This window comes from Muscardinus avellanarius (genome assembly GCF_963383645.1).
Source record: "Muscardinus avellanarius genome assembly, chromosome: X".
Lineage (NCBI taxonomy): Eukaryota > Metazoa > Chordata > Mammalia > Rodentia > Gliridae > Muscardinus > Muscardinus avellanarius.
Window position 1 is genome coordinate 38,407,831 of NC_137792.1, and position 14,142 is coordinate 38,421,972.

Genomic DNA, 14,142 nt, shown 5'->3' on the forward strand with positions numbered 1-14,142 from the left:
CAGAGAAAGGGAAAGTGACAGGCACAAGAAACTTGATGTGCTTGTTCTAGACGTTTCCTGGTAAAAGCTATGTGGAGTATAGATGCCTTTAACAACAGAGCATTTTGCCATCGTTTTTCTACCTAATAACGTGGTATAGAAAACCCAAAAGTAAATTTATGTCGATCTTTTAAATAATTGAGCATCCACTGATTTCCTCCTATTCTGGCTCAGGGACATAGCTTCAAAATAGGAGAAAAGGATTAAAAATGGGATAATCTTTAAATCCTTTCTAGCACCTGCTTCTTTCTTTAACTCGTTTTTTCTTTCCACAATGTATTTTTATATTAAAGTTTAATATTTTGCTTAAGGTATTCTAAGCAATGTTCACAAGATAAAATCTATTTTTTATATATCCACATATCTGCCCTTTCCATTATGATTGATAAGTATATTTTAAGTGGAAAATTTAAACAATTGTATACTGATTATATTTTTCTATATGGACAGCTCCTTCAGGGAAATTCTTATTTCTTTCAGACTGGATCTTAATAGGCAGGTATTTGAAACACAGTAAAAAAGTTCTTAGATATGACTTGTTTGTACTATTGCCCTCTGATTTTTACATACATATTTAACTCTTTAAAGCAATGGTTGTTTTTTAATCTGACTCCTGTTTGATTTTTCTTAGTATTGTAAATGGTCAGCGTTGTGCAGTTAACTTTTGCTGCTTCTGTGGTTTAAAATTTTAAGTGTAACATTCAGGTGGTTGAATCATTATCAACTTTAGTCACATTTCACTTTTTTTTCTTTTTTCTTTTAAAAAATAATTAGCAATATTTTCCATTGTTTTACTTTATTGTTTTCTGATTTGAAACAATTATGGAAAGGAGTAAAGAGATAATACTACTTACTAATCTGTCAAGCTCTACCTTCTAATCTCATGTCTAGAATGTTGTAGGAGGTACCACATTTAATTATACATGGTCCATATCTTTTAATTTCTTAAAAGTAATAATAATTTATTGTGCAGTAGCATATCCTTTTCTGGAAAACAATTTTTATATATTCTGAGGCATATTTTGTTTAAGTTCCAAAATTAAATAGTGGCAAATACACAATTTAGTATGGAAACTAATTAGGTATTATAAGTGAATGTTTTATATTATATTTGTTTAATGATAATACTTGAATGGTTTCTTTACCAGTGTCTACCAAGAATTTTCTACTTGTTAAAAGCAAAAACTCCATGATGTTTATAAATTAGTAACAATTTTGTATCTAAATTTAAAAACTTAAACCTAATGTACAGAATACTTACACTTTTGGATAGATGTTGAAAACTGTTATTGTGTAGACTCTTCATTTATTTAACCTTTAACCTTAATTGTTAGTTGGATTTTAAATTGTACTTTAGTAACTTCATATACTTTTAAATAAATTATTCTAAACTTAATTTATTCCTTTGAGATCTGCCATGAGCTCTTTTGCTTTTACTTGCAGTTATAGTAAAAAAAAAAAAAATTAAAGACACTCATGGTATGATTTAGAATAATATCACAATAGTTTATATCAGTAGGAAATTGAGCCTTCATTTTTATTAATGTCAATAAGAACAAGGTAATTTGTAAGATTTTTCAGGGTAGCAAAATAAGGAAAATTAGTTTTGTTCCAACTAGTGTTAATTCTGAATTTATCATTAAAAAATGGCCAATTCCTTCTTAAATCCTGAATTTTTGACTTACCACACTAATAATTTTCAAATTTGTATCTGGAATTTTAATATGTTAAAGAGTACTTGATATTTTAATGAATTGATCTTTTTTTATTGTGGTACTGGGGATGATTATTTTTAAACTTGTGATTAGCTGGACATGGTGATGCATGCCTGTAATCCCAGTACTTGAGAGGCTGAGATAGGAGGATGGTAGGTTTGAGGTCAGCCTCAGCAACTAGTGAGGCCCTCAGCAACTTATTACGACCATGTTTCAAAATAAAATAGGGCTGGGAATCTAGCTCAGACATAGAATGCCCCTGGGCTCAATCCTCAATACCATCACAAAATAACAACAACTTGAGGTAATTGGATGAGGTAAGTTAGTTAAACCTACAATAGTTTGAAAGTTCCAGATTGTTACTTTTTGATTTTCTTTCTTTCTTTCTTTCTTTCTTTCTTTCTTTCTTTCTTTCTTTCTTTCTTTCTTTCTTCCTCTCCCTCTCCCTCTCCCTCTCCCTCTCCCTCTCCCTCTCCCTCTCCCTCTCCCTCTCCCTCTCCCTCTCCCTCTCCCTCTCCCTCTCTCTCTCTTTCTTTCCTTCCTTCCTTTCTTGTGGTACTGGGGATAAAACCCAGGGGCAGTCTACCTCCGAGCGATACCCCCAGCCCTATATTTTTTCTTTCTTTTGAAACAGGGTGTCACCGAGTTGCAAGGGCCTTCCTAAGTAGTAGCTGAGGCTGTCCGCGAACCGTGATCCTCCTGTCTCAGCCCCCAAATGCTGGGATTATAAATGTGTGCCACCATGCCTGGCTCTTGCTTACTGATTTTCTAAGTTGGGTAGAAACTTTAAGAAATTGGAAATAGCTTTTTTTTTTCTTATATGAAAAAGAATTACAGATTGGGAATAATGCTACCATATCTTAAGAGTTTATAATTTTAATAGTCATGATACATTCATTAAATGAACAGAAACCCCACATACTAGTAAGTAATAATTATATATAGTATCAGAAAATAGATAGCAGCTATATCATTGTTTTTGAAAATTGGCGTAATTTGATGTAAATCTTAGTAGCTTAGAATATTATTGAATTTTATTAGCCAGGAAGTTGTACAGAAAATTCTTTTTAGATTTGAGAAAAGAAAGGCAAAACTTCCAGGTTTAGACTCTCTGTGAAATTTCTCACAAAGATATTCTGGTTATAATTGCTAAGATGAAATATAAGAGAGACATTTTATTTTAACTATTTTCTAGACCAGTTTTTGATTAAGTTAATGTTTTAATATTTGATGGAAAGGAATCAGACGGTAGAAAGGAAATTGGAGTTCATATCAGTTCTTCAGGTGATAAAAATACATTGGAAAATTACAAAGCATAAGGAATGTCATCCCTAATCCATGTGTTGTATTCTGTTGTTTTTCTTTAGTTGAAGATGTAGGAATCAAGATAAGTTTTTCCTGATGGGCCTGAATTTTGTGGATTTGTACAAATATCTGGTCATTTAATTAGGATATAATTCAGAATTTTTTTCCATTTTTTAAGTAAACATATAACTGATTGTTCTCCCCTGTTCTTTTTTTTTTTTTTTTAAGGAATCTAGGTAAAAATGGCTTATCTAACAGTAGCATTTTGTTGGATAAATGTCCACCTCCAAGACCACCATCTTCACCATACCCTCCCTTGCCAAAGGACAAGTTGAATCCACCTACACCTAGTATTTATGTGAGTTTTAATTGACTGACAGATCATTCAAACCAATGTTTGTGCTTAGCTATCTTTCATAAAATCTTTGTTTCAGTCAATGTGGATGCCTTTTAGGAAGCATGAAAATGGTTGGAAATAGCATTAATGTCTGTAGGATAAAGATGTATTCAAAAGGTTTTTAATATCATTTTATAAATGCTTTCCCAGCTATTAACTTTGATTATACTAAAATAGTGAAAAATACTTTATACTGACCTGATTTCTAGCACTATTAGGCAGAAACAACCTAAAGGTATAACTCTTTGAGTAAACCAGGTTTTAAAATTGTATTCTAATACTTATATGGACCATAATGTGAATTTTGTTTTATACATTTACCAAAAGAAAAAAGATATTATCTATCTTAAAAAAGTGTTTTGAGAGCATATGGGATAATAGATGTAGGTCATTAAAAAGCTTAGAAGTTTATTTGAAATGTTTAAAACTTGGATATAATGTTTTACTTCATAAATGCAAGTCCAATTAGGTTTTTCCCCAAATAGGCCTTACTACATTTCCTTTTCTCTTCCCACCTCTCCCCAAAAAATGTGTTTAAGGTTAGGGTAATGTACTTAGGCAGAATGATCTTAAACTTTAGTAATATTTGAATTTGTTTTAGTGCTTTGACTCTTTCGTCCTTCATATACTGTGATAGGAAACTTTCTTTCAACCAGTAGTTACATACTGATCCCTCACTGTGTAGGGGAAGCAATATATAGATGTGTAATAAAACTGAGATGGAGTACTTTTAAAATTAAAATCTTTTCTGATGGCTCTGAATTTTATGAATTTATTCAAATTGCCTATTCATTTAATTAGGACATAATTAAAAAATAAAATCTTTTCTATCATCTGCTTTTACTTTGATTCCCCCCCCCCCCCCCTGGGGTGGTACTGGGGTTCCTGGAAACCCTTCTCTGGCTACACTCCCAGACCTATTTTATATTTTTATTTGGAACAGGGTCTCCTAAGCCAGCAAGGCTGGCTTTGAACCAGTGTGATCCTCCTGTCTCTGCCTCCCAAGTGCGGGGATTACAAGCATGCACCACCATGCCCGGCATAATATATTTTTAAACATTTTCATTGTTTTCTTTTCGTGTGTGTGTATGTGTGTGTACGTACTGTGGTTCCTGGAAACCCTTCTACCTCTGGGCTACACTCCCAGACCTATTTTATGCTTTTTGTTTGTTTGTTTGGTTTTTTTTTTTTTTTTTTTTTTTTTTGGTGGTACTGGGGGTAGAACCCAGGAGCTTTCTACCTCTGGGCTATACTCCCAGCACTATTTTATATTTTATTTGGAAACATTGTCTCACTAAGTAGCTGAGGCTGACTTCGAACCTGCGCCATCCTCCTGTCTCAGCCTCCCAAGCGCAGGGATTACAAGCGTGCGCCACCACGCCCAGCTATGCTTTTTTATTTTTGGAAACAGGGTCTCTTAAGCCAGCATAGCTGGCTTCGAACCTGCGCGATCCTCCTGTCTCCTACTCCCAAGCGCAGGGATTACAAGCAGGCACCACCAGGCCTGGCCTTGGGAGTTTTTTTAAAAAACCTGGTAACAAAGCTGTGCGTGGCGGCGCACACTTATAATCCCTGCACTTGGGAGGCTGAGACAGAAGGATCGCGCAGGTTCAAAGCCAGCCTCAGCTATTGAGTGAGGCTCTCAGCAACTTAGTGAGACCTGTTTCCAAATAAAATATAAAATAGGTCTGGGAGTATAGCCCAGAGGTAGAAAGCCTCTGGGTTCCACCCCCAGTACCACAAAAATAAATAAATAAAACAAATAAAAGCACGTAACATGAAATTTACTTTCTTAACCATTTCAGCATGTACAATTGCACAGGGTTAAGCATATTCACATTGTTGGGTGACCCATTTCCAGAATTTTTTCATGTTGCCAAACTGAAAATATACCCACTGGGCAGGGAGGGAGGTACCCTTTCTCTCTTCAGCTCCTGGCAACCACAATTATACTTTCTGCTTCTATGAATTTGACAATTTTAGATACTTCATATAAATGGAATCATGCAGTATTCTTCTTTTTGTGATTGGCTTGTTTCACTTTAGCATAAATGTCCTCAAGGTTCATCTGTGTTGTAGCATATGATCCTTTTTAAAGCTGAATAATATAATTTTGACCTTTAATTTAAATTTCACTTCTCCAACATGTTCATATTTGTATATTCATAAGTATATTTGTTCAGTGTATAATGAGTAAGATAAATGTATGTGGTTACTATCTAATTGCAATTAGAATCCAAAGATATAATGATAAAATACTGTAAAATAGAAACATCAGTCATAAGCTACATGATTTTAATTGCATTAAGTAATGAATATGAATTTGGGATATAATATTCAAATAAAATCTTCCCGAGACCTAAACACATTTTTATTTTACAGTTGGAAAATAAACGTGATGCTTTCTTCCCTCCATTACATCAGTTTTGTACAAATCCAAACAACCCTGTTACAGTAATACGTGGCCTTGCTGGAGCTCTTAAGTTAGGTAAGCCTTTTTTAAAAAAAGGAAAAATTTTTTATACATTTGTTTTTTCTCCGTCTTAACTATTAAAACAGTGGCAGATTTTTTTCATTTTTTTCTTATGTTCATTTTAACATTTTCCTATGTAAGAGATAATGACTATACATCACATTTTTCATTCATGATTTGAATAATGTGATAGTAATATTGGTTACTAATAAGTTTAGCTTTTATTTTGATTTAATTATGTAACTATGGATTAGGTTAACTTGTAGAAGAAATTTGAATATAAAGTGTAGGTGAAATTTGACATTACTAGTAAGTACTGTAGCCCCAGAAGTATTCCCTAACACCTGCAGAAATTGCATAGTAAAACTTCTTTTCTTGGGCCCATTTCTGTTGGGATCACATGACAGTGATAAATGTCCAGTGCTTCAGTGTCTGATTTTGCTAACTTAGAGTATGTAGAGGACCTGGTTGAGTTTTAGGGGGAACTGGATACAGCACTGTAAAAAGCTTTCATATTTTTTTAAGGGAGGTGGTCACTTTAAATCATTATTCTAAATATACTTTTTATTCGCTGCTTTTATTTATTTCTAAAGATCTGGGGCTTTTCTCTACTAAAACTTTGGTGGAAGCTAACAATGAACATATGGTAGAAGTGAGGACACAGTTGTTGCAACCAGCAGATGAAAACTGGGATCCTACTGGAACAAAAAAAATCTGGCATTGTGAAAGTAATAGATCCCATACTACAATTGCTAAATATGCACAGTACCAGGCATCCTCATTCCAGGAATCATTGAGAGTAAGTATTTACATTCTGAAGATCTTAAAGTTATTTTATTTTGAAATTTGGGGAAGACATTACTTTTGTAAGCATTTGATTATTGTATGCTACATGAAATACCTTGTAAGGGCTGTCTACTTTGCTCTTCGTAAAGTCTAAGCAAACCCATGGGTTGATAAATATCACTGGGGGAAATTGAATTACTGCCTAGATAAATAGATCGATCCCTCATTTATGGGATCTTTCTATTTAAAGCATGGTTTCTTCAGCACTAATTCTTTGTTGTGGGGAGCTATCCTATTTGTTGTAGAATGCTTACTCATGGCAACCCTGTATTCTCAAAAAATACATAATAAATTAAGTAACATCCATAGATTCTTCCAAATATCTTCAGATATGCCAAATGTCCTCTCAAGGGCAAATTTCCCCTGAGAACCAGTGATTTAGAGGATTAAACCAAGTTTGCTTTATGTTTACAAAATCCCTAGTCTTCTGTCATTTTTTTCTCCTGCCAGATTCATATTATCTGATAGACCTCTCTTCCAGGAAGCAGTGCTGTTTTTCCTACTAATCTTAGTCCACAAGAGAAAGCTGAGAGGTAGAAACTTAGAGAAAAAGTAAAGGTTGAAAAATAAACAGATAACTAAAAGACCCATATAGTCCTTCAAGCACTGAAACATTACCAAAGTCCTCTAGCACTATAATGAGAATTTTCCCACAGAATGGATTTAAAACATCCATATAAATGAGTTTATTAAATATATTATTTAAATACTTGGCTGCACTAAATTGTTTGTTTTTCACTTGTCCTACATCTGACACTTAATATATAGCTTAAAAGTCTTTCATTGGTAATTCATTAGATTAGCTTGTCTCTATTAAGAATTCTGCCCTGAGCTCACATTTTTAATCAAAGCAACATTTTACTTATAAATTGTGTATTTTGTGTTCCCTTTTCATCACCACTCACTATATGCTACAAAGGAAGTCATTTAATAAAATCTGTCCTGCAATTTTCATGAGTTACAGTAAATGCATTGTTCATACAGATCTCTAGTTTAAATTTTTAAGGTACTTCAATCACATAACAAATTATGGACAAAAGAGAATAAATAACAAGCAAGATTCAAATAATATCAAAGGAAAATTTGGAGAGATTTGAATAACAGGTAATAAGAGGCAGAGTATTTAAATGGAAGGGATCCATAATCAGACCACAATATATGGAAATTTCAGAAATTTTCAGAAATTGTACGTTTAAAAGGAAGGAAGCCAAAATGTCAGTAAGCATTACTAACTTAGAAATCATAGAACAGTGTTAAGAGATACCATGTCTATGACAAGACAAAATAATTTAAAAGTAATATTTGCATTGAAAAGTGCCTATATTTTTTCCAGCAATAATTATTATTATTAGTAGTAGTAGTAGCAGTAGTATTGTAATAGTGGGGGTGGAAGCCAGGGGCATCCTGTCTTCAAGCTATACCCCCAAGACTGATTTTTATTCTTTAAATTGTTAACAGACTAAGTTGCAGATGGCCTCACAGAGTTGCTGAGACTGACTTCAAACCTATAATCCTCCTGTCTCAGCCTCTGAAGGACTGAGATTACATGCCTTGCTCCAGCACTTAATTTTCACACTAATTGTGTAAATGTTTTATCATTTGTTTATAGTCCATTGTGTAATATAAGATTTAACCCAAGAAGAACTTCTTCCATTTGTCATTAATCTAGAGAGCTGGGCACGGACACAGTGGCGAATGCCTCTAATCTTAGTACTTGGGAGGCTGAGACAGGAGGAATAGATTTGAGACCAGCATGTAGTAATGTAGCATATAAAATAAATACAACACCTATAAGTTCAATCCCCAATTACTACTACTACACATACACCCCACACAAGAACATATCTTGCCCCCCACCTTTTGGGGGGGTACTGAGGAATTGAGCCTAGGAGCATTCTGTCTCTGAACTATATCCTCGGCCCTCTTTTTAAATTTTTTACTTTATTTTACTTTTTTTTTTTTGCAGTACTGGGGATTGAACCTAGGGGTATTCTACCTCAGAGTTATACCCCCAGCCCTTTTTTTTATTCTTTATTTTGTAACAGGGTCTCACTAAGTAGCTGAGGCTGGCCTTGAACTTTTGATCCTCTTGTCTCAGCCTCTCAAGTACTGGGATTACAAGAGTGTCCCACCACACCTGGCTTAAATTTTTATTTGGAAACAGGGTCTCACTAATTTCAGAGTCTCACTACATACTGAGGCTGTCCTTGAACCTTTGATCTTCCTGTCTTAGCCTCTCAAATACTGGATTGCAAGCATGTGCCACCACACCTGGTCTTGCTCTGTACTTTAATGCATGTACATGTGAACTCTGCTAATTTAGAACATTTGTAATTAAGGTTGAGACATCTCAGATCATACAGGTTTCCTAAAGTTTTCTCTCCACTTTAAAATGGAGCAAATATGAGAATTTTTAGTGTAACTTTGTGGCTGTGGAGGAAGCTGAATAGATACCATGCCAAGGAGATTTGACTTTTCTTGACTCTTTATAACACAGTCTTTGAAAAAAATTTTATGTGTAACAGTCCCATAGAAACCTTGATAATGCCATTTAATCTAGATATTAACCTTTTTATGTGTGTGATGGAAAAAATAGCCAGTTGTGGAATACTAAACTAGGATGCTTTTTCCTTAATCTATAGGAAGAAAATGAGAAAAGAAGTCACCATAAAGACCACTCAGATAGTGAATCCACGTCCTCAGATAAGTAAGTAATTGTAAATGTTTACCTTGTACTTTTGTTTAAAAGACATGTTTTTAATATTGTCTCTCTCTCTTCTTAAGTTCTGGGAGGAGGAGGAAAGGACCCTTTAAAACCATAAAGTTTGGGACCAATATTGACCTGTCTGATGATAAAAAGTAAGTCCTCTGAGTAATATTTCTGTGAACTGATGCAAAGAAGTATCCTTCCCAAGGTTGAAAATCAATTGGGCATGGTGGTGTACTTGGGAGACTGAGACAATGGCATCTCAGGTTTAAGACCAGCATTAGCAGGTTAGTGGGGCACTGTTTCAAAATGAAAAGGGCTGGCCGAGCGTGGTGGTGCACACTTGTAATCCCCAAGCTTGGGAGGCGGAGACAAGAGGATCACGCTGGTTCAAAGGACCCTGTTTGCAAATTAAAAATATTTACAAAATAGGTCTGGGAGTGTAGCCCTGAGGTAGAAGGGCTTCCAGGAACCCCAGTACCACCAAAAAGAGAGAGAAAGAGAGAGAGGGAGAGGGAGAGAGAGAGAGAGAGGAAGAAAGAAAAGGGCTGGAGGTAAAGCTTGAAGATAGAATACCACTGGGTTCAGCCTCTAGAACCACACACACACACACACACACACACACACACACACACACACACACACACACACACACACAGATTGAGAATCGTCTGCAGTGTCCTTTTTTCTGTTCTATATGAAAGTAAGCTAAATAGAAAGTCAATGTTTTCCATTCATTACTTGGTCCATAGGTTTTATGCTTTTCATTGGGAAGCTTTCTGGGAAAAAATTAAAAAGGAAGATGTTTATAGGTTTGTTTTTCTGATAAGAACACAAGATTTTTGTTTTTTGAGAAATGATTAACTTCCACAAATATGTAGTAGGGCTTCACTCTCAATCTGTTCTATTGCAGGTGGAAATTGCAGCTCCATGAGCTTACTAAACTTCCTGCTTTTGTGCGTGTCGTATCAGCAGGAAATCTTCTAAGCCACGTTGGTCATACCATACTGGGCATGAACACAGTTCAGCTGTACATGAAAGTTCCAGGAAGCAGAACACCGGGTATTTTTGATGAACTAACATCTCATACAATTAAAAAACAATTAATAAAGTCTGAAATGTACAAAGAGAGCTGGAATCATTCCTTTTAAAATGAATAAAACTAAAAGGATTGGTCTCATTAAAAAAAATTAGAAGCTGGGCGTGGTGGCGCACGCTTGTAATCCCAGCATTTGGGAGGCTGACACCAGAGGATCGCGGTTCGCGGACAACCTCAGCTACTTAGTGAGGCCCTTCGCAACTCAGTGAGACCCGGTGTCAAAATAACGAATAAAAAATTGGGCAGAGGTTGTAGCTCGGAGGTCAAATGCCTCTGGGTTCCATCCCAGACCCGGGAAAAAAAAAAAAATTAGGCTCTATAATGGGGCTCAGATTGCTAAGATTTTTTTCTTTGTATTATCTTTTTAAATATAGTAGCCCAGAAACAATAATAATTTGATTTATAAAAAGATCATTAGAGCAGCCTAACGACTCTATTGTTGATCCCATGTGCTATGAAGAGTGACAGAGTACAGTGCTTTTCTAAACTTTTTCTTTTACTACAATCACACAAAAAATTTCTATCATCACCTAGTAGTGAATATGTATATGTACAGTAATAGTGTCATCAAACATTATGTTTTCTAATCTATTCAATTTCATTTAAAAAAGAAAGTATAGGTTGTAGTTCTTTAATAGTGTTACATCTCACAGTGATAGCTGTGCATGGTGGCACATGCCTATAATCCCAGTGCTTGGGAGACATATTCCAGGACTGCCTCAGCAAGTAGTGATACTCTCAGCAACTTAGTGAGACTTTGTTTCAAAATAAAAATAAAAAATAGGACTTGTAGTATAGCTCAGAGGTAGAATGTCACTGCATTCAATCCTCAGTAACATTAAAATAAAATACTTGATGTCAAAACATAACTAGATTCATCCTGGTATTTGCCACTAATTTGATCTATCAGTATGTACAAATAACATTTCTTCTCTGTTTCTTTTTCATTTGTAAAACAAATTACCTTGTTAGTAACCTTCAAATTTCTATCCAATACTAATGTTCCATCCTCTTTGTTCATCCCTTGTATAGACAGTAAATTGTACAGAATGATGTTTGAAATATTTCTCAGTTGTTATAACCCTGGCCCTGGTGGTTAGGAAAGATTCTGAGAACCAGTGCCTAGGAGTTACATCTCTCTCTTATCTGCTTCAGTTTTCTAACTGAAGGAGCCATTCTTCGAAAACTAAACTTCTTTGTCACCTTCTTAATGAATTATACCTTAAGAATCATTTCAAAACAAGTTATGATGTTTCTGGGTTACGTAGGTCAGTGGTTCACAGTCATGGCTGTTCATTTAAATCTCCTGATAAGCTTTGTAAAAAATGTGTAATTTACCTCTAGGGATTGAGATCCCAGGTTGTGTATTATTAAACAAACATGTTCCACAGGGAATTCTAATGTACAGCCAATTGATTATAAGTGATGGCTTTAGTTTTTAATCTCAGGTCATTTTGATAAAAATTCTGTGATATTTTATGCATAGTTGGATAAAGTGGAAGAAAATTCTGGAATAGACAGTGGAAAAACTCTGTTCTACTCCCCACTCCATTAAATGCCAATATAAATAATTCAGCAAGCCATTTGAAATCACTAGTTAATTTTCTTATGTATTTGGCATCACATTGTTTCTTAATTATTAAAGTTCATTTCAGTTAAAAAAATCTCGCCCATCCATTTTTAATTGTTTTTTTTTTGCAAATAACATTATCTTCTAGTCAAGAATCCTTTTTTCAATATAAAAAGATTACTTCTTAATCTATTCTTGTTTTTTTGTTTGTTTAAATTGCTTTAGTTTTATGAAAACATATTGTATAATCTTAAAACGGTTCTCTGAAGAATTCCTTTAGGGTAGTGATTTCCAATAGAAATACAATGGAAATCACAAATATTTTAAAAGTTTTTGGTAGTCAGGCTAGTAAAAGAAAAAAAATGTGAAGCCAGACATGGTGGTGCATACTTGTAATCCCAGTACTTGGGGGACGGAGATAGGAAGATCGCAGATTATAGTGTCCAGCCTTAGCAATTTAAGGCCTCTGCAACTTGGTGAGACTTTGTTTCAAAATAAAATAGGACTGGAGCTGTAGAGCACCCCTGGGTTCAGAGGTAGAAGGCCCCTGGGTTCTATCTCTAGTAAAATTAATTTTTAAATATGCTTTTATTTGTGCATTGTAATTATATGTCATGTTGAGGTTTAATGTGATAGGATCATATATTAACACATCAAAAGTATTTTTTCACTGGATGCAGTGATGGTGTACGCTTCTAATCCTAGTACTTGGGAGAGTGAGACAGGAGGATTGCAGGTTCATGGCCAGCCTCAGCTACTTAGTGGAGCCTTCCACAACTTAGTGAGACTCTGTTTCAAAATAAAGAATAAAACCCCTGGCAATGGGCAAAGAGACACCTCATCATTGGTGTTACTCTTATATCAGTCAGGGGCAGAGCAGGTGACAGTCCTTTGTTCATCTTAGCTTGATGACTTGGTTGGTGGCCAGGGCTGTTTCATGCCTGGAGCACATAATAAAAAAATAAATAAAATAAAGCATAAAAAATAGAACCGGGGGTATAGCTCAGAGGTAGAATACCCCTGGGTTCAATTCCCAGTAACACACACACACACACACACACACACACACACACACACTCACTCAACATGTAACCAATAGAAAGTTATCAATATAAAAATTTTTCATACTAAATCTTTTAAATCTAGTTCATATTGTAAAATTACTGCATGTTTCAACTCAGATTTCAAGTGTTTGTCATATTGGACAACATAGTCTAATTAGGAATTTTGTCTGGTTCACTCTGTTCAGTTAAACATTTCAACCATCCATCCATCTACCCATAGTAGGTAACAGTTGTAAGGAAACAATAAACCACTATTCCGTGATAGAGTTTCAAGGTAGGCAAAACCACCAACCGCTATTGAATAAGTTCTTGAGGGAGGGGAAACTATGTTAGATCAAAACAGAAAAATTCCTTGGGAACCAAGTCCATTCTGCGCCCTCTAGAATGAGGGACACTCACTTTAGGAATAGACTTTAAGGTGTAAGTTAAAGTGTCAGAAAAGCCCACCACCAGGTTTAAGTCGCCTATCTCCTGGTCAGTTATTTGTTTGGTTGCTGTAAAAATGATTATTTCCCCAAGTTTTGGTAGAGTTGTTTTTTGACAGTTTTAGCTAGAGGTTTTTTTTTGTGTGTGGTTTGTTTTGTTTTCTTTTCTTTTGCAGTGCTGGGGATTGAACCCAGTGGCATTCTACCTCCGAGCTAAACCCCTAGCCCTATTTATTAGTCTTTATTTTGAAGCAGGGTCTCACTAAGTTGTGGAGGGTCTTATTAAGTAGCTGAGGCTTGCCGTGAACCTGCAATCCTCCGGTCTCAGCCTCCCAAGTACTGGGATTAACAGGTGTACACCACATCCAGCTTCTTTATTTATTTATTTATATATTTATTTATTTATTTATTTATTTATTTTTTGCTTTTTTTCGGGGGGGGTATTGTTTCTAGAGTTCCTTAACTCTGCCATTTTTGTAAATGTCACTCCTAACAACTACAT

The 14,142-nt window shown here is 35.1% G+C and overlaps 1 protein-coding gene across 16 annotated transcripts in view; it reads left to right on the forward strand.

Moving 5' to 3' along the window:
* Positions 1 to 14,142, forward strand: part of KDM6A (lysine demethylase 6A) — a gene marked incomplete at both ends in the record, with an annotated part of 215,479 nt that overhangs the window by 181,314 nt on the left and 20,023 nt on the right. For all 16 annotated transcript variants that reach the window (XM_080719450.1, XM_080719444.1, XM_080719454.1 and 13 more), the window contains 6 exons: positions 3,288 to 3,417; positions 5,839 to 5,944; positions 6,523 to 6,728; positions 9,418 to 9,482; positions 9,560 to 9,634; positions 10,396 to 10,544. In XM_080719450.1, coding sequence (XP_080575576.1) covers positions 3,288 to 3,417; positions 5,839 to 5,944; positions 6,523 to 6,728; positions 9,418 to 9,482; positions 9,560 to 9,634; positions 10,396 to 10,544 — 731 coding nt within the window. The remainder of the gene's footprint in view (positions 1 to 3,287; positions 3,418 to 5,838; positions 5,945 to 6,522; positions 6,729 to 9,417; positions 9,483 to 9,559; positions 9,635 to 10,395; positions 10,545 to 14,142) is intronic.